Genomic DNA, 26,813 nt, shown 5'->3' with positions numbered 1-26,813 from the left:
ACCGGGACCGGTCTGTGGCCTGTTGGGAACCAGGCCGCACAGCATGAGGAGAGCAAGGAAAGCCTCATCTGTATATGCAGCTGCTCCCCAGAGCTAACATCACTGCCTCAGCTCCACCTCAGATCATCAGGCATTATTAGATTCTCATAGGAGCACTTGTCCCTGGTACCAAAAAGGTTGGGGACTGCTGAGCTAAGAAATATCCACATCATTGCCAGGCAAACCTGTACAGGGAAGGGCTTGACCTCCCTCCTGCCCCCTGCTTGCCTCCAAGTCTCTCCGGGCGCTCCCCTGGGAGTTGTCACTGGTAACCAGAGCTGGCCCTGATGGTGAGAGCAGAAGGATTGGTGTCGCTTGGCAACTGGGACAGCACAAAAGATCCAGCTAATCCAGGCTGCCTCGGCAGCCCAGGCTCTTGCAACCTCCAGAGCAGGGGCCTACTGGCCAGCAGCTTCCCACCTCCAGAGACAGATGCTTAAAAACTTCTACCTCTTTGTACTTCACCAAGCCCCAGGTTCTAGGGGCTTGCTGAAGTGGATCCTTTCTCTCCCTACCCTTCCTGTCTCTCACTTCTTTCTTGAGCCCTATCTCTTTTCACAGTCTAGTGAAAATCTACATACTGGCTCTGTTGCAAACGATGAAATTTGGGACAAATCATTTCACTTTCTGAACCTCAGACTCCAGTCTAGGAGGCAATAACTAGTGGTTCAATGCATAAACTCTGAGGCCACAGTGACCTCGATATAAATCCATGTTCTGCTATTTCTCATCTATGTGACATCGGGCATGTTATTTAACTTTGGAGCCTCAGTTCCCTCAGTATTAAACTCACTTTATAGAGCTGTCGAAAGAAGGAAAAATAGACAAAGCCAGGGAAGTGCTTAGCACAGTGCCTACTAGCACAGGGTCCTTCGGGAATTGGCCAGGGCATGCCTCTCTAGCCTCATGTCCCCATGTTCTCCCTTAGTCACTGGGCTCCAGTCATTTGCCTTATTCTGTTATTGAATGAACCAAGCTCTTTCCCACTTCTGGGCTTTCCTACAGTTTCCTCACCCTGGAATACTTGCCCTCACCCCTCACCCCCACTCTCCACCTGACAAATACTCCTCAGTTGATTTACTTTCCTGGAGAAGCATCCTTATTCAACACCCCCCTGAATGACAGCTTTCCCATTAAATATTTCATTGACATTCTGCATTTCGTTTACTCTTATGGGACTTATTACTTATTTGCAAGATGGTTTAACATTAGTCTCCCCTTCTGGGCTGTAAGTCTGGGCCAGGGGCAGTGCCTGATGTGATTTTTGCTGTGTTCCCAGCGATAGGGTTGTCCTACGTGTTCTCCAAAGTACGTTCCACTTTCTGTATCTATTTCTTATTTCTTCCTTCTCGTTTCCAAGTTGACCTAGGTAATTTTTACATCATTTCTTAGGTTAATTGAATATCCAAAAAGCGGGTCTAACTGGGAAGGAAGCTCAAGAATTAAAGATGCTGATCCTTCATTACACTCCACTTCTTTCAGGATTGGTTGGATGGCGAGTCTCAAACCAGCCTCCTTCAGATTTCGCGACCCCTGTCCTTCCACATCGCCGGCAGCACCCACCCTCACAGAGAGGTCTATTTGCATACGCCAGACCCGAAGGAAGCGAAAGCTACGCGGCTTATTTGCATACTCTCGTGCTATTGGTTGGAAGGGCGGCCAATGGTTTGTAGCGGCGTTTGCCCCGCGACGGCTCAACGCCCCGGGTGATGTAATGGAATCTTGGCTGGACTGGTGCGGGCTCCCTCGGGTCAGCCTCGTGACGTAGCGGCTTCCCCCGGCCCCAGCCGGTCCTGCCGGGCCTGGCGCGGAACAGCGCGGCCGCCCCCAGGAGCATGGCGTGGGGCACGGCCGAGGCAGCGGCGCTGCAGCGGGGCCCAGCCCTGTTCCTTCCGGCCTGGCGTTCCTGTCCCGGCCCCTGGGGGAGGGCCCGTCGCCCCAGATCCGATCTCTGGCGACGTGGAGAGAAATCTGGAAGCAGACTGCGGAGAATTACCAAGCTCCACTCCTCTGGGAGTGGATTACCGGCCTCTCACTTCGTAAATCATGCGATTCTATAACGTTTTGCATTTGTTTACAACGAGCGTGTTTGGTTTTTTGTAATTTAAAAAATAAAGTTACAGAGAATTTCTGTTTGTTATTATTAAAGAGCCTGACTTGGATTTAGGAGAAATCTTGGCCTTAATTCCAGCTCTGCACTTCCAGGCTGGTGACCTTGACAACGTTTTCGTGCTGGCCCTGATTGCCTGACATGGCAACCAAGGAAGAACAAATGTGGAGACACTTTAAAAAGCCCCCGGCCTGGCTTCCTCATCCTCATGTAATTCAGAGCATGTAACCCTATCCAGGTGGTTACATCCCTAGGAGAGCCCTAGGAAACCCTTGTCTTTGTGCCCCCATTTTTCTTCTCCTTTAATTGCTCCTAAACCTAGGGGAAGGGGGACCCCAGCCAGGTATTTCTCAGCCCTCAAAATGAGAAAGGGAACTTCGAAGGGAATCCCCTTCATGGTCCCTCTCCTCATTGAAGGCCAGGGCCTACGTAGGAGAGCCCCCTCCTGGGCTGGAATGGTCTGGGGAATCCCTTTGACATCCTTTTGTCCCATCCCCAGTGGGCTAGGGTGGAGGTGAGGTGGAATGGTGTCTCCCTAACTAGATGAAGTTAGATCAAGGGTTTCTGCTTCTGTGAGATGGAGGGACATATAGGGAAGATCACTACAGGTCTGGCTGATCATCCTGGGTCTTTGGGGTTTAACCACCCACAGCATCTCAAACTGCCCCCATCCCATCACTGTGAGTTTTGAGGTCAGCCTTTCTCCTCCATGTGATGCCCTCCCTTCTCTCTGTCTCGTTTGGTTCTGTCTCCCTTCACACTGTGCCCCTTGTTCTCTTCTTCCAGGAAGGCTTCTTAGATTAACTCTCCAGATTCCACCCCAATTCCAGCTTGAGGCTTCTTGGAGGCTGCCTCTTAGATCTTCTGGCAATGTTTTCATAATTACTCTTGTGTCTTGCCTCCCATCAGATTAGGAACCAGCTTTCTGCAGCAAGACCTTGTCCTTCTCTCTTAGGAATTTTACAGAATGTAGGACAGCACTGGCCAGGGTGTCTGTTTTCCCCTCTAGTCCTAGTTCCTGAGCCATGCAAGTAGTTGACCTTTTCTCTCCTCATTTTTCCCATCTGCAATAGGGGCTGTATGGGAGTTCCTGGAATTTGTATAGATAGAGGAGGGGCTAAGGTATGAAGGAACAAGATCATGGGTAGAAACCAGAACACTGGTCTCCGAGTCAGAAGTCCTGACTGTGGTTCTGGCTTGGCCACTGACTAGCTGAGGGACCTGGGTCAAGGAGACAACAAGGGGGCTGAAATTTACTGGATATCTGTAATGACACTAAAAGGTGACATTGCCCCCATCGTCTGTGTAGCTCTTCAAGCTTCCAAATAAACATACAAGCTGGGCAAAGCCAGGTGAGTGCTTTGTATGTTCAGTTTCCAGACAAGTTCCTCAGCCCAGCTTTTTTCCAAGTCCTCCTGTATGGAAATGTAAGGTCTGCTACTATGTGTCAGACTCCTTGCTGCATTCTTTATCTCTGCTATTAAAGATGCACTCTTCATGACAACCGTGTGAGATAAGTATGTTATCCTTATGTTTCAAATGAAGAAACAGAAACCCAGAAAAGGTGAGTGACTTCCCTAAGTCACACAGGATTCCCTTCAAGTTTCCTTGCCGCATCTCGAGGATTGAGAAATACCTGGCTGGGGTCCCTCCACCCCTCCCTAGGTTTAGGAGTAATTAAATGGCAGGAAAAAAGGGGGGGCAAATATGGTAATAGTAGAACCAGTGTCAATCCCAGGCCTCTTGAGCCTATGGTCCTTCTACCTTCTACCACTGCCATAATGAGTCACACAGGTGTATTTTAGCATTACATATTTTAAGATATATTTTATTTTACTTTATTTTATTATAAAACAGGAGAGTGTATAATAAAGCCAAATTGTGCTAAAGTATTTATAGAAGGACGAGACCTCTGTGGGCTGGAAACCTTCATGGAAAAACTGGTAACTGAGCCTTTAAAAAAATCCTTCCTGTCTAAATAAATGTATTTCTCCTACACAGGCAAATATTTTTAAAATGTATTTCAAAAGTTAGATTTCTGGAAAAAGGAAAACAGGAGGTGGGGGTAGTGGCTTCCTTAAAAAGCTCATTTGGAAGGAACCCTTGGGGTAGGAAGGAGAAGAGGGTAGCAGGGAAGCAAAAAGCCAGTCCCATGGCTTCCCACCCCTTGCCATTTTTGTAGTCTCAGTTTCTTTATCCCTATTTAGGCCTAATAATTGAATCTGGAAGATAAATAAATATAAAGGTCCTGAGAGGTGATTTTGAGACAAACCAGAGATTCTAAGAATCATTCTGAAGAATAAGAAAAAGGAGCTTCTGAGTTACAGCAGGAGTTTAGGACAGGTCCAAAAAAAAAAAAACAAACAAAACAAAAAACCCCGAATTTCTGAGGGTGGGTAGGGGGCGTGAAGAGGAATGTGACCCCTGGAATGAGGGCTGAGTGGGGGGTATGGGGCCTTTTTTGGAGAGTTTTGAATGCAGAAGAGATTCTTTGCTGCGTGGGACCTGTTGGGTGCTGGGGATTGGATAACATGTCATAATTTAAGGTGGTTCCTTAAAATGAGCAAGTGCTGGTGGCTGGTGTAGCCGAGGTCTAGGTCTTGCTAAATGAGTGTTCCCCACTGGCCCTGCTGCCTGGTAGTACAGGACATGGTAATCCCAGCCCCATCCAGACACGGGAGACCCAGGCCCTACTGTTCCAGCCTTGGCCTGGCCTCCCTGAAACTGCCACTGCTAAGTGGGCAGTTGCTGGGGGAGAAGGATTTGTTCAGAACAAGATGGTTCTCCCTTTCCGAAAGTGTTCCAGTCAAGTGTCAGAGAGAAATCTTCCAAGCATTCCCGCCCCTAGAAGGTTCTTACTGGGGAGGCCTGTGCTTGCAGACTATGGTCAGAAGAGGATGGGCCACTCAGGCCTTCCTGGCCACTGGGGTGAGCCCCTGGGTATTTCTTCTTCATATTTATCCTATAAATTGGGGAAATCAGACTCCAAAAGGAGAGCAAAAAGGAGAAAATACGAGTGCCTACTCTGTGTAAGGCATCTCCACAGCTGTTCAGTTCTCCCCTAAACCAGAAAAGGTGGGTAATATTATCATCCCCACTTTATAGGTATGGAAACTGAGGCTCAGACTGGTGAAGTGACTAGCCCTAAATCATACAGTAGTATAGGAACAGCCAGATTGGTGAATCCAATATCAGGGCCTTGCCCCTGTCTGCACTCTGGCCTCTGGACATGCTTCTCTGCAGAAGAAATTTCACCCTCTCAAGAAGCCACCTTCTGGCCTATTGTCCTAGGTCTTGGGGCTTAACCACTCCTGGGCACCCTGCTAGCTGGGTTTCTTGCCCTTGGGGTGGCATGCAGGTGAAGCGATGCTGGTGGGGCTGCCCAGGGGCTCAGAGGCCTAGTTGTCTATCCTTTCAAGCCAGCCTAATTGCTGTGTGATTTTGAGCTGCCGCTGAGCCTCTCTGGGCCTCACTTTTTCCACTTCTTCCTCAGGGGAAGCCCCTGGTAAATTTATAACCCAGCTCCAGGTTTGTTGCCTCGGAAGGTGTTAGCAAGGCCACATAACCCTCACCTGAAAAACAGCACCCCCAAGCCAGCCGCAGTGGGGCGGATTATGTAACCTGGTGCTCTGCACGCATGTTGGGGGGGGCGGGGCGGGGCGCTCACCGCTATTCAGGGCGCCGCTATTTTTAGCCCCATTGATGAGGCTGCGTCCGCCGCCGCCGCCGGGATTCCGGAGACGTCAATGGGCGCACGTCACGGTCTCTGCCCGCCCGCCGGCCGGGGGAGGTGCGCCCAGGGCTGGGACCGTGGCGCGGGCGGCCGCGGGCCGCGGGGGCGGGGGGCGCGGCCGCAGCCGGAACTGCCGGGTGGGGGGCTTCCTGGGGGCGAGGGGCGCTGCAGCACGGCGACCGGAGCGCTAGGCTGCTGCGGCGGAACTGGTGGGGGTCCGGCACGGCACCTGCGACCCTCGGCCTCCAGGCATGGGCGCCCCTGCGGTGTGGGGCTGCCTCTCGCCTGCTGGTGCACGAACCCGGAAGGCATGGGTAGAGAGGCAAGCCACGCTTGCCCGGCCAGGTGAGGGCCCGGGTGGGGAGGGGGCGAGGTGGTCCCGGAGAGGCCCGGGAAGAAGGGGATCTTGCATATGCACTGGGGTGGGCTGGGGCCACGCCGGGAGTCCTGCTTGGAAGCCAGGCAGCGTTGGGGGAGGGACTGGATTCCCAACGAAACTTGCTAGCTTCGAGTCACCCCCAAGTGCGGCGGCCAACGCTTTCTCTCCCCAGCCCGCCAAGGGTGGGGTTTGGCCCGCGAGGGTCCGCTGGAGGTGGCCAGGCAGGAGAAATTCCTTCCATTTCCCTGCCGGCTGCGGGGAACGGGTTCCAGGAGCCCGGGAGCTTGGCTGCCAGGACGCTAAGCCGGAAGGGATCAGGATTGCCCGGTGCAACTCCTTCGTGGGACTGAGTCGAGAAACCGAGGGTGGAGAGGGTCTCATGGAGTCGGAAGCTGACCTGGTATCAGAAATGCTGCAGAGGCGACATTTACAATGCTTTGCAGAGAAGTATTAATTTGGGCTTGGAGCTAGTATTAGAGGCATGCTAGGAAAACGAAGGCTGGACAGAGGTAGGTGGGTTCACAACGGTTCTGCCCCAAGGGTGCTCATGGAATAGGGAGCTGACAGCAGATGGACAGGAGCTCCAGTGGTAGCCAAAAGGCTTGGTCATAGACCCACTCCAAGTCAATGGTTAGATCAGTAACTTGCAGGAAGACTTAAAAGGGAAGCCAGCTGATTCTTTGTAGTGATCTAGAGCTGAGAGGAATGACAAGTGTACAGTATGATAAGAATCAAGATTCCAAATGATGGCAGTGGGGCAGAAGGATGGATGGACCAAGACTAACAAGATGAATGTGACTGATTATAAATGTCGAGGCCTGTGCTGCAATTACGAAAATTAGGTCAGAAGTTCAGGCCTAGAGCCGGATTTAGAAGCCCAGCAACACAGGCCTCGGAGCTTTCCATTTGTTTTCTGATGTTGGCTGTCAACCTGTTCTGTGCAATCTGAGACCTCTACCCACTAAACAGATGAGAGGCAGGGAGAGGCAGAATGCCTGGCCTTGTCCTCTCTGGTTGGGCTCCCTGGGTTCTAATCCCACCTTTGCCACTTCCTAGCTCTGTGACCTTGGGCAAGGTGCTTAACATTTCTGTGCCTTAGTTTCCTCATTGATAAAATATTCATAATAATAATTATTTCTTCATAATGTTGTGAGGCTGAAATTAGAAAATACTGTAAAGTACTTAGTAGTGTATCTGGCACATGGTATTCAACATATACTACCTGCTGTTGTTATTGTTCGTTATAGGATTATGCCATTTCTGGTTGGGACATTGGCCAATGCAGAGCTTATGCCTAGGAGGCCACCAGGGCTGCAGAGGTTTCTGTCAGTCATGTCCTGTTTCAAGGGAGAATTTAGTTAAGAAAAGACCCAGGTAGGTGTTGGGGGCTGGGTGAAAGAGATGAAGGGATTAGGGAATACAGACTGGTAGGTACAAAATAGTCATGGGGACGTTAAGTACAGCGTAGGGAATATAGTCAGTAATATTGTAATAACTCTGTAGTGCCAGGTGATTACTAACTAATCGAGAGATCACTTCATAAATTGTTTAAATGACTAACCACTATGCTGTACACCTGAAACTAATATAAAATGATATTGAATGTCAATGCTAATTGGAAGGAAGGAAAGAAACAAAAGGAAAGAGACCCAAATACTTTAGGAAGTGAGAGATTTCGGGTGGGCTCATGCCAAGCTGGGACCCAGGGCTGGGGGCTCTTGGATTCAGGGTTGTGACTCAGCATAGGGAAGAATCCTCAGTCTTTTAATCTGTTCCAAAATGTAAGGGACAGCTCCTTCACTTGAATATCCTTCCCACCTCCTTCCAAGCGACTAGCTAACCCTCCTCCTTTACCAGTTCTGATATAGGCATGTGTAAGTCCTCCTCTCCCCCTAGTCCACAAATACTTATTAAGCATCTACTAGTGCTGAGCTCTGTTTTAGAGACTGAAGACTGCAGTGATTGAGAGAGACAAGCGAACAGGTGAATAGTAGTAGTCCCATGGCAATAATAAAAGGTTAATGTAGTGGGGTGGAGTGGAGGCTCTCCAAGGAAATGGGAATGGAAACCCGATTGATGAGGAGGAGATAGCTATACAGACATCCAGGCAAAAGGATCAGCCAGTGCAAAGGCCCTGCGTGGGGAAAGAAAGTCCATGTGCTTGGAGCACAGTAAGGAAGGAGAACGGGAGCTGGGTACTGATGTCTGGCCTGATGTTCCCACCCTATCTGGAGGGCATCACTTTCTCCCCCTCCAAGCCCACTCAGCCCTTGGTTTGCCCTCTGTACAATGCTGATTGTAATTGACCTTGATTCATTCCCCATCGTAATTTCCTGAGGCCCAGGGATCTTTGCTGCTTCTTAGGTCTCCTACCATTCATGGCTTGCTGCCCAGCTCACAGCAGGCCCTCAGTAAATGTTTGTGGAATGACCATAGAAGAGGGGATTTTGATCTGGGACAGGAAATAGGATCAGAAACCTGCTCTAAGATGTTAGAAATCACTTTCTGGGCACCAGTGGGTCCCTGATTATTCTCAACACAGGTGGGGACAACCTGGGCACTCAGGTTAGGCCTGACTGGTAGGTGTTGGCCCTCCCTTCCCTCCCTTTCCTGCTGTGGGCTGGTAGAGAGAAAGGGAAGTGGAGGCCCTAGGACCTGACTGCACACCAGTTTCTGGGGTATGAGGCGATGATGGTGTCATTCTGGGAAGCAGGTATAGCCTGCGGGCTGGCCAGGTTTGAAGCCTGATTTTGCCTTCTGTTAGGGACTGGAAGTCCTCCAGATGTTCCGGACTGCCCTCTACTCCTTCTCTCCTGTAGCCTTCACTCCCTGCTCCCAGTACACCCACAGGAACAGGGGGTGCTGGTAGCTCTGTAAGAGGATAGTCTGTGTACCGTGGACCAGAGGAGCTCCCCTTACCTATGTATGGACCCTGGGGCAGAGGTCAGGAGGGTGAGGAATCCCATCAGCCACCCCTGGGGCCCTCTTGCTTCTTATTCCTTCTGCCTTCCATCATGGAAACATCTACTTCTCTTTTCTCAGACTTCATCATTGCCTGAAGGGCATCCAGATAACCACAGAAAGCCAAGCCTTGGCTGGTCCTGCCCTCACTATGGGGCCCAGTCAAGGGAGGAGAGAGCTGAATAAGGGTGGAAAAAGGGAAGGAGAGATGGTAGGGTCTGGGATGCCCTGGCTGAAGGGGGGCTTTGGCACCAGTGGGGTCGGTGGGTAGGGATTGAAGAGGCTGGAGGGCTGGTGCACACAGTTGGCTCTAGAAGGAGAGGCCAGGTGGCTTGGAACAGGAACCATGGTCTGGGGGTAGCTTTTATGTGTTCGCATTTAATTTCTTCACATATGTGTATCCAGCACTGCTCTAAGTCCTTTACACATATTAACTCATTTTAAGCTGATGATAATCCTATGGTTGTTAATTTTAGATATGCCAATTACAGATTGTCATTTTTACATATGAGGAACATGAGGCACAGAGAAATTATGTAACTCATCCACAGTTACACATGATGGAGCCAAGATCTGAACCCAGGCAGTCTGGGATCTAGCGTCCTGCTTTTAACTGCTCTGAGCTGGGCCTTCCCATTTGGGGACTGGAGTCCCTTCACAGAAGATTCCTGAAAGTCCCTATCACTCTGGTTAGAAGGCTAGGCTGAGTAGAGACGGGGGCATGGAGCCCCCTGAGGAGAGAATGGTATTCTGCTCTGTCCTCACAATAGCTCCCTTTTCTCTGCTTACAAAATGCCCTTTTGTGCACATCAGGGGACTGAGAGCTGGATTACACCCCAGAGTGGGATGTAAGGCTGAGGGGCTGGGTGCTAGCATTGTGTCTCCATGGCCCTCAGATACCCCAGATGCTGTCAGCAGCTCCCAGCCTCACTCCACATCCTGGAGAGCCATTTGCCTGGGTGTGGGCTCCCAGGCTCTGACACCCAGCCCAGGGAGGTTCTAGGGCTGGCTTGTCCCCCCTCATGGCCTGGGTCCTGCCCCTGTTCCTACAGCTGTGTTTACTGACTGACTGTCTCTAGGGAATGTCCCTGCTGACTGGCTTCTCTTCACTCACACTGACTCCCCCTCCTAGGCTTCCACCATGAACAGAGACCAGCCCCGGCCCCTCCCTGGTGTCCCAGCTCCTTCTGTCAGGCCCTGAGAGCCCAGAGGATGGTTTGAGGGTTATCCAAGGTTTGTCCATCCATCCAGAGTGGTAAGTGCTCTTGTCCTTTGTACACCCCTGCCCCCCCCCCATCAGGTGGGGTTAGGGGGCAGAGGTGGGTGTGGAGCTGCCTGAAGCGGATGTGGTTTGGGGGATGGAGGGGGAAGCCCTGCAGAGGTGGCAGGCAGTGTGCTACTCAGAATGGGGAGATCTGTTTTCTCAGTGGTGGGAGTAATGCGGGGGTGGGGAAGGGGGAAGCCTCATTTTCTTAGCATGGTGGTTGGAGGGGGTGATCTGGGCCCTGGTGACATGGGTTGGTGGTGGGGGGTGAGGTCGGGGAATAGGGAATGACAGCTGTTCTGAAAGCAGCATGTGCTTAGTTCTAAGAAGTTGATGGGGGCAGGGTTGGGTAGCTCAAGGCCAGGCTGAGAGTACAGCAGGACAGATATAGGGGATGGGAAGTTGGCTTATTTCTAGGGTGTAGACACTGTAACAGGGGAGTCCATGAAGGGAAGGCTGGGACTACCCCATCACTCCCTGAAAGGGTATTGATCACCCCCTTCCCACTATGGCAGGCCTGAAGGTCCTATGGGGTCTGATATGGGGAGGTGCCTCTGTGAAGGGGGAGGATCTTGCTGGCCGAAGGCAGGGACAGATCCTGCACTGTTCATCCAGCATCCCTGAGAAGGAGAATCTCAGATTTGAAATGGCCAGAGGGATCCTTGGCCATCTAGCTCACCTCCTCCTCTTACAGATGAAGAAACTGAGTTACAGAGGAGAGAGGTGACTTTTCAAGGTCCTACAGTGAAGACATGTAGAGCCAAGTTTAGAATCCAGGTCTCCTGGATTCCGAGCAAGCCCAGAGGCCTGGTCTGCTGGTGGAGGACACACCTTCTTGTCTGAGCATGCTTCTAGAGAAGGCACAAACTGATCTGCGGGTGAGAGGTGGGGTGTGGGAATGACATTTTCGCCAGACCTTTTCCTGGGGACCTTAGATACTGGGATGGGGCCAAAGACACCATTGTCCTGGTTACCATGTTTACTTGAGGGAACCGAAGTTCATTGGCATCCTGGACAGAGATCCTGTGATTCCCTTCTTCCCTCCCCAGAACAGAGGGCTATCTTTGAGCAACAACCCCCCTCAGGCCTTGTGATATCCCGGATAAAGCAGGAGGGGCTGGCTCAGTATCTCCCCCAGCCCTCCAAACCCTGTTACTTCCTGGGGGAGTTTGTGTCCAGGGTGCAAAGAATCCCAGAGAGGTGGCTGGGATGGGGAGGACAGGGTGTCCGGTTTGAGCCTAGATGGAAGGAGGGAAGCCCTGGGAAGCAGGGCCTCCTGTTCTGGGGGTTGGGCTGCATGTGCCACATATCTTGGGCTGGGGACAGTGACAGGAATTACTGTACATGGGAAAGGCAGGTGTCCCTGGTCAGCTGGAGATCATGACTTGGGAAGCACGTGAGTGAAGATGACAGCAGTGGGCCAGGTGTCTTTCCCTTCACTCAGTCCCCACTTTTACCCTTAGCTCCGACTCAGCCTCCTGAGCACCCAGCCTTCCCTCTGGGCACATAGCAGCCCCTGGGAGAGAATTCCTTGTATTCATCCCGTTGTCTTGGTGATGGATGGAACTCTTATGTCAGACACACTGCCAAGGCCACCCTGAGGGGCTGCCAACTGGGGCCCCATGAGTGTTAGAGCTGCTGGTCTTGTGACGTGGACACCTGTCTGCCAGGCCTGGGCATGGACCCAGGGTCACGCTCACACCGGGGCTCCCGTCAGTTGACTATTTTGGGCTCTTGCTGACCTGGGCCAAAGTCAGGCCTCAGCCAAGAGGGCCCCGAGGCAGCTATCCATGTCCCCAGAGGCTGGCCCTTGTTTCTGCTATATAAACAGAGGAGGGCACGCTGGCGTGGAGACGGCTCCATGTCCTGAGCTTGCTCAGCTGGTGTACAGCCTTGGCCGGGCAGGAAGGGCTGACTGGATAGTCACGTCTCTTGCCTCAGGGCTCCCTGAGGCCACCGGGAAGAGCCCCCAACCAGCCCCAGGATCCTTTCTCAGTGCGGCTGTCCAGGATCTCTGAGTCAAAGCAGATCGTTGATGAGAAAGCTGGTGAGTCTCAGGAATGGGGAAACTGAGGCATGAGAGCTGCGCTATGTGGATCTTTTTCCATTGTGACTGTCCATGTTGTGGTTTCTTTGGTCTTGAGAGTAGCCTGGGAGGAGGAGCAAGTAAGGGTGGCTGACCCTCCTGAGGAATGAGAATAAAGGCTTGATTGTAGTTGGATAATGGGAGTTGGACTTGGGAATACTTTGTGATTGTGAACCAGGAGATGTGATGCCATCTCTCCTTCCTTGGAGATTTCCAACAGGGTCTTGAGCCTGCTCTTCTGTCGACCTGGCCTAGATGAAGTACTGGTCTGCTCAGGCCAGAAGGGACACTGGAGTGAGCTGGGTACTCATCACGGTACCTCAGGTCCCTGAGCAGGGTCCCTGGGCCCCCCAGCTGATTGAGACTAGGAGGCAGACCCCTGGGCTTGGCTTTCTCCAGCCTTCAGCCCCTGCCCTGATCTCCTTTTCCAGCTTCCCAGCTGGTTTTGGTGTCTGAGAAGCAGAGCTGGGCTGAGGTCTGGCAAGTCCTCCAACCAGCTTGCCACAAACATGCTGGGCCTGAGGCCAGGGGCTTCGGCCCAGTGTGGAATAAGTGGTAGCTCCTTACGTGGGAGACTGTTGTGCTCGCCTTAGTTCTTGAAAAAAATTTTTTTCCCTTTCTGAACGTGAGTCTCTAAACGAATCCAGAGCCTGTGACTAAAAATACTTTAACAATAGGAAAATGCCTCAGTCTTTCCGGCTGGGGCTCGTTATCAGAGGGTTTTTATTTTGGAATTTGAAATTTTGCCCAAGGAAGCTGGGTGGAGACCCTGGGCAGGGGCAGGAAAATTTGGTGGGTGTTGATATTCTGCAAGGTGGTGGGAGACCCTCCAAGGGTGGAGAAGAGAGGAGCTGGCCAGGAGCTGAGCAGATGCAGGCACATGGAAGGAAATTTGAGGGAGGTGCAAGTGAGGTGCGGGCTGACCTTTCCCAAAGGAACTCCATGATCTTGTCTGCATCTTTCAGCTCTGGCTATTCTTCCCAAAGTCTGATCTTATTCCTTTATGCTGCATGTTAATTCCTTCTGGCCAGAGAAGGGAATGGGGCTGGAGAAATCACTGGACTGAAGATGACCTCTGGAGAGAGGCCTGACCTCCTTAATTAACCAGCTTTTTTCAGAGTGTTAATTGAGTACTTGCTGCATACAGAGTCTGGAATTTTCTGCTGCTGGGCGGAACCACATCTGGACATACTTTCATGTCCTTTCTCTCAGACCTGGAAGGGGAATGGAAGGGATGGAGTTACTGTTTTTCTCTGGTTCCTGAAGAAGGGGGGTGCTGGCTCCCCAGTTAGGCTGAGGACCCTGGTATCTCCTTTCCCTGCCTTTACCAGGATCCTGCTGCAGGTCCCTAGGGCAGGGGCCACCAGACAGTGCTCCATTTCACTGTTGAGCCTCCCCTTTTTGTTAGTGATTGAGTTCTCACAGCACTGGAACTTGTGATGCTGTCTTCATCGGACAGGTGGGGACACAGTTTTGGAGAGGGCAAGGGAGTGGCCCTGGGTTACACACCAGGCTTGCTGGTCACAGATGCCTCTGAGAGCTCCTCCATCTTTTGCCCCTGCCAGGGGCAAGGGTGAGAGGTCGGGGATAGTGGCTGACCTGCCCCTGTCCTTCGAAGCCTGTTTTGGGGGAGATAACAACACATGTGGTCATGGCAGGGCCTGGGCCAGGGCCAGGAGATAAATCTGGTGGCCTGAACCTCACAACCCCAATCCCCAGAGCTGTCCACAGGAAGCCCCTTGGGGTAGTAGGCAGTGTGTCCCTGCCCCCAGCATAAATCCCCCTGCCCACTGCCAGGGCAGAAAGAGGAAGTGGCTTGGTTAGGGCTGGTGATGAATCCTGGGGCCGAGGAGGGGAAGCTCCTGGGGCCACTTCTCAGAGGAGACTGCGCTCACTCCCTCTGCCCACCCCAAGAGAAGGGTGTGGAGGCATGTGGGTGGGGATGGTCTCAGGGAAAGTAGGGCCCTCCTGCCCTACTTTCCATCCTGCCCTCTGCTTAGTGGAGGGGGCCGGCCCACGGTTAGGGGACAGCGTGGGAAAGGCGCCGTGCAGTTCCACTTCCTCCATCCCATATTTACCCAACTCCACCCCCTCCCTCTTGGCTGGGGGATGATAGTGGACATTGGCTGCTCATTTGGGGCGGGCCAAGGTTGCTTACTGATGAGGATGCATGCAGAGGCCCCTTGCCAAGGTCGGGGAGACAGGGCCTTGCCTTCATGTTCACACATTTGTGGGGAAGAGATGAGGCTAAACACATGATAAGTCCCCTTAAGATGTGACTAGGAGGGGCAAGGGTCTAGTGAATGGTTCAGAAAACATACTGTGTTGACAGAAAACATACTGTGTGAAGACCCCTTCCTAATGTCAGATATTACAGCCACTCCTGACTGTAGTTGTGCTCAGTATATATCCATAGAACAAATACTAAATGAGAAACAACCACTGTTTCTGTGATTTCAGGAATACACTTGAATGAACTTGTACTCATTAAATTCCAGCAGCATCTGCATAAATATATCTCTTCTATTTAGGTATGGTTGTTTTTAAACAAACTTTTTTTTTGAAAGTATAACAAATATACCAAAAAGTGTTCAAAAGACAGGTGTGATACCTTTTTTGTTTTGTTTTGTTTTTCTCTTACTTTCTTCTTTTGTATTTAGGTGTCATATCTTGAGTATAGTTCGATGACTTTTCCAGAGTGAACACATCCAGATGGCCATCATCCCAATTAGGAACTGGAATGCTTCCAGTCTGTCCAGACTCCCTTGTGGGCACAACTGTTTTTAATTTATAGGCTGTGCGTGTATGTACCTGATTCTGTGGTGCCCTTATACGCATCTAGGCCCACAGAGCTAGAAGCCACAGCCTCTGGAGTTAAGACTCAAAGGTAGTGGGTCCAGCACAAAACTGAGAGTTAGGAGACTTGAATTTGAGTCCTGCTCCCTGGCCTCCATCTCTTCATTTATAAGATGTGGGTCAGAATTCCAAACCTGGAAGGCTGGGGAGAGGGTCAAGTAAAGAATCCATGTGAAATGTCCTAGGCTGAGGGCTGACCCTCGATTGGTATTCCCCACGCCCTCAACCCCCAGTGAGGAGGTGCTTATTATTAAGTTAGGCTGGTCCAGGAGGGTGGCACATGAGCTGAGGTCTTGAAGCATCAGCAGAGTTAGAGTAGAAAGAAGAGCAGTGGGTATTGGGAAGGTTTAGCCCACGGTCCTCATATGGGGACAGTGGGGAACAGGGGTAGGCAGGGGGGTGATGGTGGGCAGAATGGTGGGCCAGGCGTGCTGTGGGAGCCTTACCTGGGCGCTGTCTCGTCTCCAACATGACATCTTCCATCCCCACCTTCTCTGTGTTATAGTGGCCCTACCTCACCTTCTGGTCCTCGTCTCTGGTTTTGGATACCTCTCCTTTCGCATCATTATCTGCTTCATCATTACCTGTCTTCCTCCCAAATTGTTTTGCTCCTGATTGCTGGGCTTGGGGAGCAGTGTCCTTGGGAGTCTCTATACAGCCTGGTACCAGCTTATGCTCCAGGCTTCCCAAAGCCTGCATCAAGTGTGCCTTTCCCCACAGTTCTACCTTAGCTGGATGCCACTTCTTTCAGAACCCCAGCCCATCTTCCCTGGAGGGTATCTAGCCAGCAGGGATGAGACCTAGGGACTCCAAACCCTTCTTGCTCCTCTCCCCTCTGTCTCAGGCTAGGTGCTTCATATGGGTGCCTGAATTGGTGGCCCTGACTGTGCTCCCACAGAGAGACTCTGCCTTTCTATCTTCAGAGCATAGCATGTTCAGATCTCCCAGCATCCCCTACCTCAACAACCAAGACCAAATGGCAACAACTGCAGTTGCCTTACCCTCCTCCACCCCACCTTTGGGGTAGCAAGACCACAGCCTCCTGGTGGGTCGGGCTGAGCTGCAGGTACAGATCTGGAGACTAGTGCTGAGATGCAGAAATTTAGGCCAAGGTCCTGGACAGCTCGTCCCACACTTGAGTTCGCTGGATCTCCTGGGTGGGCCACCCCATGGGAGGGTAGGGATGGTCTGTACTGCTTTTTAAAAATGGGAAGTGGTGGGGAGGAAAGGTGAGTGCTACAAGGCTGGCCTAGCTCTCAAAGAATTGTTAAGTCTGGGCTTGAATACACACTGGTCAAGCCACAGGTAATACACCTGTTTGGCTGGTAAGGGATGGAGGGAAGAATGTTGACCTGGCAAATCTTTTGCTGACATATTAAAATCGTTTGTTTGTTTGTTTGTTTGTTTGTTTATTGCTGAATGAGATTGGGTTATCTGAAGACCGCTCCATCTGGGGTGGACAGTGGGGTTTGGAAAGTGGAGACAAACTGGTTAAGGAGCACTTTTCTTCATGGATAGTGGACAAGGAAAAGGGGAGGTCACTGGCTTCCCTCAGCTGGTCTGCCTTTGGGCACTAGTGAGGCATGGCCTGTGGCTGGCAGTAGGAACAGGGGATCCAGAGATGTTCCAAAATAGAATTTCATGAAAAAATGAAAAATTGTATGTGGAGTATCAGAAGCAGAGATAACAGGCAGCGGGTGCAGAGATGACAAGCGCTGCCTGGAATGGATAAAGTTTGAGGTGCTGGCAGGACCTTTGAGTAGGCAGAAGAAGGGTCTGGAGACAAGGATGTGAGGAACCTGAGGTGGGAGGTGAGGGTGAAAATGAGGAGCAGGATGTGCTGTTAGGGTGGAGGGAAGTGCTGAAGGGTGATTAGATGAGGCAAAAGTAGAGTCTATGGGTGCAGGCTCAGTGGAAGCAGGAACTTCACATTGACTTGCAGGGGATAAGGGAGCTGGGTTGGGCCTGTGTGTGTGTGTGTGTGTGTGTGTGTGTGTGTGTCTGCTCTCTGCTCTCTTCTCCTTGTAAATATTAACCCATGCTTCTTCTCTCATGTAGCAGGTGAGGGCTCCCCATGCTAGGGGCAGAATGGGGGGAAGGGGTGATTGCCAGACTAGGGAAGGCCCCAGATATCTGCAGCCTGGTCTGTGCCCTGATACAGCCCTGGCAGGCCCTTGCTTCATAGGGCAGGTCAAAGCCACTCTTTCCACAGGTGTTGCAGGTGAGTTGGGAGTGTCCATACTCCCTGATCAAGGACAGGGGAGGGCAAGAAAAGGTACCCTCGAGATGCAGTTAGTGGCCCTGGGTTCCACCCCAGTGGGCCACCGCCTCTCTGTGTGACCTTGAGCAAGTGCCATTATTTCTCTGAGCCTGTTTATTTATAAAATGGGGAAGAGTCTGCACAAATTCAGAAAGATTTCTCAGGCTCCACCCGGTTCTGAAATTCGGTAATTTCCCACTAGAGTTCACTCAACCTGGAAGGGACTGAGGAGGGGACTGGTCAGAAATGAAGTTCAGCGGGTCGAGCAGAGCCCATTGGCCCATCTTGGGCATGGCAAATCCCTGCCCCCGGGAAGGTACTTTGCATAGGAAATTGTGGGGAGGGAATAAGGCTCTGACTGACAGCCCTGGGGCAACTTCTTAGCCCCAACACCCCTGCTGGAGACACCCTGCTGGGGAGACTGCTGGGGAAGACTGGTTAAGTCCACAGGCTGTGCTTCGGGCTGAGGTAGGGGCTCTGGTTCTCAGGTGTGTCCCTGAGTTGCCTGCCCCGCCCAGGCCTCCAGGAAGGGATTGGGAGGGTGCAAAGGTGGAGCGGGCCAAGGGAGCGGGCGCAGTTGTGGCTCCCAGAGCAGCTGGACGGGTTAGGAGATCCTCGTCAGGGAAGCCCTGCGGCCACGGCTCTAGAACGCCCTCTCCTCCGGCTCTGGCCCTCCGGGCCGGTTATTTCGGACCTGGGGGCCCCCGGACTGGGTCCTGGGTCCGGCGCGTGGGGGGAGTTCGGGAGTCCAAGAACTATTTTTAGCCGGCGCAGCGAGCGCGAGGGGACTATTTATAGATCAAACGGTCCGCGCTCCCTGCGTCAATGGAACCCCGCGTGCGTCACACGCGCAGACATTCCAGGCCCCCCCTCTCGCTCCGCCCCCTCGGGCTCCCCAGCCCGCACCGCCTCCCGCCGGAACCGCACCGCCCCCCGCGCCCTTGTATGGCCAGGGCTTGCCGGCCGTGCGTCAGAGGCGCCCCCGCCCCTCCCCGTGCGTCACGGAGAGCTTAAGAGGAGGGTCGGCGACACTGGGGAGCCCCAGTGGCTCAGGCTGCGAAAGTCGAGTTAGTGTACAGGACGGCGGGAGCGCACTCAGGATCAAGCTGCGACTCAGGACGCTGCTCCCGGGCAGGGGAAGCTGGTCCCGGCAGGGGGAGCAGGAGCCGGCCGGGTAGGTACCCCCATGAGGAGTGTGCAGCTCAGCTGAGCTCTCTGTTTTGGTTTATAGGGGGTGTTGCATGAATAAGATGAGTGTACGCGCGGGTAGAAAAGATGTTGTAGGGTCAGCATGCAGGAAGGCGTGGTAGGGCGCAGCTCTGGTGTTGGTCGGGGGGAGCGATTGGAACTGGATGAGGACCTAGATCCGAATGGAATCTACTTGGCGTGGGATAGGGGGAGTGTCTGTGCAAGGTGGAAGCCTTACGGGGTTAGGGTTGGCGCCTGGAGTCAGGACTTGTCCAGCAGCAGGCTAGCTGTAGTTCTTTCTTCCAGGGTGCCCAACTGGGTACACCGCGCCCTGGACTGAAGTGATGATGGAGGTTTTCAGGACAGTGGAGGAAAGGTATACCGAGCTTCGGTTGCTTGGATCCATGAGACTTCTTTCAGGATTGGAGTTCCAAAAGGATGTACTTCCTCCCAGCTTGTCAACCCCCTTCCGTGCCCCTGGTTGTTTTCTTAACACTTCAGAGGCTGTGGCTTAGTTTGCAGGGATCCTCAGCCTGAAGTTTCTGTCTGAAGTATCTCAGGAGACGTCTGGGTTGCCCAGGATATGGTCAGCACCGGTGGCTGAACTGTGTAGGAGGTTCTGCTGCAAGTTGGAATAAAAGAGGCTTCTTGGGGCAGGAGCAGGGTCTCTGGAAGCACAGGGAAGATTATTTTAGCTGTAGCTTGGATCGTGCGCCCGCTCGTCTGAGAGAGACAGAGACAAAGGAGGGGGCAGAGAGATGGAAATTTTGGTCCTTGGGGATCCTGGCAGTTGCTAATGTAGTCTCTGGTGTGGTACTACCTGGAGAATACCCACCTCCCTACCCCTATAGCCCCATTGGATCATACAGGTAGTGTGCAGCCTGAGGCGAGTTCAGCATAACAGGTGCAAACCACATTGTTGCCAGGACCTGCCTGAAGCCGGATTCTCCCCCTCCCTTCTTCAACCCCGCCTCTTCCTCCTCCCCCGTGCGCTACTCTGCTGCCCCCACCCCCATGTGGGTCCATATCTTGGGTCATTAAGTACCTGCATGGGGGTGGGGGGGTAAGTCGGTGGGGGTTGATCCGGATGTGGGACGTCCAAGTGGAGAAACAGGATTTGAATAAGGCTGGAACGCCCAGCCCTGCGTGGCCGCTGCCTCTCCACCCCAAACCCATCCCTGCCCAGGCTCTCCTAGTGTAGGCAGACGTGGCCACCCTTATCTCTCACAGGTGCTGTGCGCCTGTGGACAGACGCCACTGGGTGGGTGGGGCCAGACCTTGGAGGGGCTCTGTTGTCTGGGTTGGTTGTGGGAGTGTCAGGCAAGGGGTGGCACTACCCTGTCCGGGGTCCATGGAGGTGGGGAAAAAAGTTAGAACCAGAGAACCCCCCAGCACTTGGCCAGGAGGTGGTGCTTGCCTTTGCCCCCTCCTGCGTCCCCCTTGATTATGGCACTCTGGCCAAGTGTGCTTTCTTACCCAGTCTTTCTCCCTGACTGGTGAGGCCAGAGCCATGCAGACCCCAGGCATGGAGGTGGGATGGGAAACTGTCCTGTCTATTAGTTTATAACCCATCTGGAAACCTAAGGATCCTCCCCTGAATGGTGTAATAATCCCTGCTCCTTCAGGCTCCTCAGAATTGGAGGATGTAACCCCCTTTGCCTTAGCTTCTGGAATTTTCAGGGCACAGACCCTCTTTAGTAAAAGGATCCAGGCAGGGGCAGAATGTCTTCTACCCTCCCACCAACAGGCTCCTTTTCCCTGCATAGCTACCTTAAGTCTCCTGTCGGACCCCAAGAGTTCTCTTATAAAAACAACAGGGAAAAATGCTTTGTTGGTAGTGGAGAAATTCCTCTTATGTACTATCTATTCTTCTAGTTGGTCCCAGGAGCTGTTCTCTCCTCCATCCTGCCTCCCCTCTGCCCCTCTCTAGCATATGGCCTTTAAAGGTCTGGAGCCAGGTTACCCAATTCCCTGGGGAGCTAGGGTAGGGTGAGGAGACCTGGGATCCCTTCCTCCTTGCCTCTGGGAGCAACCCAGACAGGGCAGGGTGGGTCCTCATCCCCAGATGGCAGGACCAAGGCTCAGGTGGGATCTGCGGCCTTTGTTCAGGGACGGGGTTGGGGCTCATTGCTACTTAGGTTGCTTTCTTAGGCAGCGAGCCTTCACTCTCAGCTCCTTTTCCACGTGCAGGATGTCCTTCTTCCCAGGCATTGTGGAGGGAGGAGGGGGCTTTGCTGAGCCTAGGCTGTGTTTGGGAATATTCCCAGAAGTGCTGGGTTGGAGGCACAACGTATCTGCTCCTGGGGACTAGGCTAAGATTGAGTCTGCTGTCTCTCCCAACCAGCCCCCACCCACGCCTTACCCGGTGAGGGAGGGCAGGGGGCTGGAAGAACACAGCTTCCTCCTGTTCCAGCAGAGAAATGCTGGCTGGATGCCTTCCCTAGGGTTCCCAGGCTGACTGGGTGTGGCTGGCCTTCTGACTGAGCCCACTCTTGCTGGGCCATTGCCCAGGGGTTTTGTGACAAGGAGGTTGAGATGGTGTTCTGGCTAGGGTCCAGGATTCCTGGGTTCTCTGGTGGGCTATGGCTGTAATGCCTCAGGATCCCATGTCTGGCTGTGATTCCTGCCACCTGGCTGCTTGGGGGCCTATACTAAGAGGTCAGGCTTCAGACTTCTCTGACTCCCCCTGCCTCCTGCTTGGTCTCCTTCTCCAGAGATGCCCTGTATCCAAGCCCAATATGGGACACCAGCACCGAGCCCAGGACCCCGTGACCACCTGGCAAACGACCCCCTGACCCCAGAGCTCAGCAAGCCCATCATGGACCTGGCCAGCTCCGAAGCAGCTCCTACAGCCCCTACTGCCCTGCCCAGCTTCAGCACCTTCATGGATGGTTACACAGGGGAGTTTGACACCTTTCTCTACCAGCTGCCTGGGACAGCCCAGCCCTGCTCCTCGGCCTCCTCCTCGGCTTCCTCCACGTCATCATCCTCAGCCACTTCTCCTGCCTCTGCTTCCTTCAAGTTTGAGGACTTCCAGGTGTACGGCTGCTACCCTGGCACCCTGAATGGCCCGCTAGATGAGACCCTGTCCTCCAGTGGTTCTGACTACTATGGCAGTCCCTGCTCAGCCCCGTCACCACCCACGCCTGGCCTCCAGCCGTCCCAGCTCTCCCCCTGGGATGGCTCCTTCAGTCCCTTCTCACCTAGCCAGACTTATGAAGGCCTGCGGGCATGGACAGAACAGCTTCCCAAGGCTCCTGGGCACCCCCAGCCACCAGCCTTCTTTTCCTTCAGCCCTCCCACCGGCCCCAGCTCCAGCCTGGCCCAGAGTCCCCTAAAGCTGTTTCCCTCTCAGGCCACCCACCAGTTGGGGGACGGGGAGAGCTATGCCATGCCAACAGCTTTCCCAGGCCTGGTGCCCACTTCTCCACACCTTGATGGCCCAGGGATGCTAGATGTGCCTGCGACCTCGACCAAGTCTCGGAGTGGGGCTCCAGGTGGAAGTGAGGGCCGCTGTGCCGTGTGTGGGGACAACGCTTCATGCCAGCATTATGGAGTCCGCACCTGTGAGGGCTGCAAGGGCTTCTTCAAGGTACTGGGCTGCTGGGTGTGGCTTTTCACGAAAAGTGGAGACAGCTGGTCTCTCACCCCAGTGGGATCTCTGGTAGCCTACCTCGAGCTCTTTCAACTAGTCCTAACCTCCAGGAAGTTGCAGCTCTGCCAAGGGTTCCCCAGGGCATGGTAGGGGGCTGGGCTCTTTCCCGTCCTGGGGCACAGAGGGCCAGTGGGACTGCAGTGAGATGGAGAAAGGGGATAGATATGGGCAGAGAGTGCAGGCTGCAGGGGTACCCAGGAGGGGCAGTTCTAATGGCCAGCCTGTGGTTTTCCTCTGCCAGTCCTCTCCCCACTCAAGGTCCTGGTGAGAAGAGGGGCCCCAAGCGTTCATGTTCCTGGCATGAGATGAAAGGATCTGGGAAGAGGGCTTGGTGTTTAAGGGCTGGGGGTGGACTAGGGAACAGGCTGTCTGTTTGTCCCAGCTCTGGGTGCCTGCTTAGCTTGCTGTACCCACTGCCCCCACCCCGCCTCTGTGGCCCTCTGTTACATGCCCCAAGGGAGGGGGACCGGTGGATGCAGGCACATTAAGAATAGGTGTTTGGGCTGCCAGGAAGCCCCTAGCCCTCATCTGGTGTCCTGGAGGTCTTGCTCCTAAGCAGAAAGCTCCCCCAGCGTCTCCGAGACTTTTCCTTCCTTCCCCCACCTCTTCATCTCACCCTCCGCTGCCACCCAAATGTTAGAAAAATAGCTGTGAACAGAGAGTGCTTTTGTCTGTGATGGCAGCAGGATCTGGACAGTCCCCTCCCCTGGGCTCCCTGCTCCCCATACTCTGACAGCCTGTTCCGTGTTGTCCCCCTCTCCAGCGCACAGTGCAGAAAAACGCCAAGTACATCTGCCTGGCTAACAAGGACTGCCCTGTGGACAAGAGGCGGCGAAACCGCTGCCAGTTCTGCCGCTTCCAGAAGTGCCTGGCCGTGGGCATGGTGAAGGAAGGTGGGTGGTTGGGACGGGGCAGGTGGGACAGAGGCAGGCCTGACAGGGTAGCGCCTGCAGCGTCCCCAGACAACTGCCTTGGTGGGCCACAGGGAAGGGCATGCCTGGACTTTATTTCTATCCCACCCCTAGTTCACTTTCCTTACTTATGGGAGGCGTGGTAGGGTCCCTGTAGGGTCCCCTGGGTCCCTTCCTCCCTTCCTCATCCCTGCCTGTTTCTCTGCAGTTGTCCGAACAGACAGCCTGAAGGGGCGGCGGGGGCGGCTCCCTTCAAAGCCCAAGCAGCCCCCAGATGCCTCCCCTGCCAATCTCCTCACCTCCCTGGTCCGGGCGCACCTGGACTCAGGGCCCAGCACAGCCAAACTGGACTACTCCAAGGTGAGCTCTGCCTACCCCACATCCAGTGCCTTTGCGCATTAGAAAAGTCCCTTCCCCAGTTGGACAAATTGAAAAAAGAGGAGCCCCTTGTGGGCCGACCATATGGAAAAATGTACCCCCTTGGGTGGGTGGCCAGTTAGAAAAATGTGCTCCTTCCAGCAGCCTCTGCCCTGCGTGAATATTCGAGAATTGGCAGGCATGAGGTGGGCAGAATCTCAGCTCCTTTCTCACCTCTGGGATCTGGCATCTGATACATGACATGGCCATAGATTGTGGCCTTGGTGGGGTGCCCTATGTGGGGTACTGACCCCACTGGACTGCCCCCCAGTTCCAGGAGCTGGTGCTGCCCCACTTTGGGAAGGAGGATGCCGGGGATGTGCAGCAGTTCTATGACCTGCTCTCGGGGTCCCTGGAGGTTATCCGCAAGTGGGCCGAGAAGATCCCTGGCTTTGCTGAGCTGTCCCCAGGTGACCAGGACCTGCTGCTGGAGTCGGCTTTCCTAGAGCTCTTCATTCTCCGCCTGGCCTACCGGTGAGCTGCCTGCTGTCTGCTGGCTCCTCCCCTGCTGCCTTGAGCTCCAGTCCCTCTGACTGTCTTCTGTATCCCTGCCTACCAGGTCCAAGCCAGCTGAGGGGAAGCTCATCTTTTGCTCTGGCCTAGTGCTGCACCGGCTGCAGTGCGCGCGAGGCTTCGGCGACTGGATCGACAGTATTCTGGCCTTCTCACGGTCCCTGCATAGCTTGGTTGTTGATGTCCCTGCCTTCGCCTGCCTCTCAGCGCTTGTCCTCATCACAGGTGAGTGGCCAGTCCTAGGGCACTGAGGAGGGTTTGAGGGCCCTGGGTGGACTGGCATCTGATACTTCCTGGGCCCCCGTATTGTGAAATGAGGGTGACTAGATGCAGGGAGAGGCAAGCATTTGCTTAGAGCAACACAGTTGGCAGGTAGCAGAGCCGGGGTTTGGGTCCAGCTGCATCTGATTGCAGAATCTAAGCCAGTCTCATGATCCCAGATGACCCAAGATCCAGCCTCTTTAGATGTTGTGTGGCCTAGGATTGTGGTGTTTTGTTTTTTTTTTTAAACTCTTACTGAATTATGTTGCACATAGTAAAGTGCGTAAATAGTAAATTTTCACAAACTAAGCACACTCACGTAACCAGCACCTAGATCGAGACACACACATGACCAGTCCCCCAGGAGCCCTCCTTGTGCTGCTGCTTTCTAGTCATTGGCTCCCCCAAAGGTAACTGCCACCCTGACTTCTGACAGCACAGGTTACCTGTTCCTGCTATGTGCTCTATGTAAATATAACCATGCAGGATGGATTCTAGGTATTAAATGTGGAAATTCTCTCAATTTTGCTTCTTAAAGCACCAGAATCTGCCCTCATCCTATTTTTACTTAAATTTCCCAGGGACTCAGCTATATAGGACAGAATCCAGGGCTCTCTGGGTTAAATAGGGAGTTGTGGTTTTGGAACCAGCTTTCTCTGGAGGTAGCTTCTAGGGTTCTGCTTGCTGCTCAATTCCAGGGCTTCTCAGAACAATCTGGAAACAAAACACTGGCCTAGTCAGAAAACCTGGCTTGGGTTTTCTTTTTTGTGACCTTGGGCAAGTCATTTAACCAATCTGGGCCTCAGTTTCTCACTGAGAACATGAGGATAATGAGCATTACTGTCTTCCTAGACCTTTGTTGGGCCTCAAAAATGGGCTCATATGTGTGAATATGCTTTTGCAAAGTGCCAGCGGAGTGTGAGGGTCAGCCAGTGGCAGCAGTTTTGTAGGCCTGGGGCAGGCTGGGTCTTCAAGGGGTCCAGTCCTCGGATGGGTGGCTAATCCTCTTCCTTCCTCATAGACCGGCATGGGCTGCAGGAACCACAGCGGGTGGAGGAGCTGCAGAACCGCATTGCCAGCTGCCTGAAGGATCACGTCTCGGCCCTGGCGGGTGAGCCCCAGCCGGCCAGCTGCCTGTCACGCCTGCTAGGCAAGCTGCCTGAGCTGCGAACCCTGTGCACCCAGGGCCTGCAGCGCATCTTCTACCTCAAGCTGGAGGACTTGGTGCCCCCTCCTCCCATCGTCGACAAGATCTTTATGGAGACACTGCCCTTCTGACCCCAGCCTGGGAACACCTGTGCACTGTGTGTGCACGTTCCTATGCCACCCCACGTGCCTTGATCCCATGGACCTCAGACCCCTGGAGCAACTCCCCACACCTGGGCTGGAGCTACAGGCTGGGCAGCCTCCCTGTTTGCTCTCGGAGGTCATGCCCTGAGGGAGAGGGATGCATTTATAGGGAGGACTCCTACTCTTTGTCTTACCCCCCATCCCGGCCCGGCCTTCATGTTTTTGTAAGATAAACTGTTTTTAACACACACTGCCGTGCTGTAAATAAGCCAAATTCTGCTGTAAATACAGGAAGGAAGAGGTTGAGGTGGGGTGGTGTTGGGAAGGAGAGATGGGCCCCACCAGCCCGGGGAAACCCTTCCCAGCCTCCTACTGGCTCTCTCTTCCCACCTCCTTCCACATGTACATAAACTGACTCTAGGAGGAAGGCAAATGACAGATTCTGACATTTATATTTGTGTATTTTCCTGGATTTATAGTATGTGACTTTTCTGATTAATATATTTAATATATTGAATAAAAAATAGACATGTAGCTGAAACTGGAATCCTATCTATCTTCGACATCCCTTGCCCCCACCTCCATAATTACATAGGAGACACAGGTGACGATAAATCTTGGATGTTACCAACCTGAGCTAATAGACCTCAGTTTACGCTTTTGTAAAAGGTAAATAACATACCAGCTTCATGGGGCTGTTACACAAAAGCTTTCGGACTGGATTCTGACACTAGAAAGCCTCCAATAAATTTATGTTTCATGGATAGGGCCTGCAGTGGAGGCTGACTGGGAAGGGATGAGAGCATTGCTCGTCACAGTCCTAACCGGGGTGATGGGCTCTGATTCGGCTGAAGCTGAGAGGGGCATAGCTCGCCTTGTGTTGCTGCTGA

The 26,813-nt window shown here is 53.3% G+C and overlaps 1 protein-coding gene across 4 annotated transcripts; it reads left to right on the top strand.

The window, feature by feature from the left end:
* The first annotated feature begins 6,076 nt into the window (after positions 1 to 6,076).
* NR4A1 (nuclear receptor subfamily 4 group A member 1) lies at positions 6,077 to 26,464 on the top strand. Of its 4 annotated transcripts, XM_016142660.2 has the most exons (9): positions 6,077 to 6,227; positions 10,355 to 10,477; positions 11,181 to 12,533; positions 21,591 to 22,468; positions 23,295 to 23,424; positions 23,651 to 23,802; positions 24,131 to 24,333; positions 24,419 to 24,597; positions 25,655 to 26,464. In XM_016142660.2, exons 4-9 carry the CDS (start codon positions 21,593 to 21,595, stop codon positions 25,909 to 25,911), a joined length of 1,797 nt encoding a protein of 598 aa, XP_015998146.1. In that variant the 5' UTR covers positions 6,077 to 6,227; positions 10,355 to 10,477; positions 11,181 to 12,533; positions 21,591 to 21,592; the 3' UTR covers positions 25,912 to 26,464. The 4 variants fall into 4 exon arrangements, with proteins under 4 accessions (XP_015998146.1, XP_015998145.1, XP_036092965.1 ...); XM_016142659.2 differs by lacking the exon at positions 11,181 to 12,533; XM_036237072.1 differs by lacking the exons at positions 6,077 to 6,227; positions 11,181 to 12,533 and having other exon boundaries at positions 9,612 to 10,477.
* Positions 26,465 to 26,813: the final 349 nt, after the last annotated feature.

This window comes from Rousettus aegyptiacus, unplaced genomic scaffold (genome assembly GCF_014176215.1).
Source record: "Rousettus aegyptiacus isolate mRouAeg1 unplaced genomic scaffold, mRouAeg1.p scaffold_m13_p_2, whole genome shotgun sequence".
Lineage (NCBI taxonomy): Eukaryota > Metazoa > Chordata > Mammalia > Chiroptera > Pteropodidae > Rousettus > Rousettus aegyptiacus.
The sequence above is the reverse complement of the archived record's forward strand: the minus strand, read 5'-3'. Positions and strand labels throughout refer to the sequence as shown.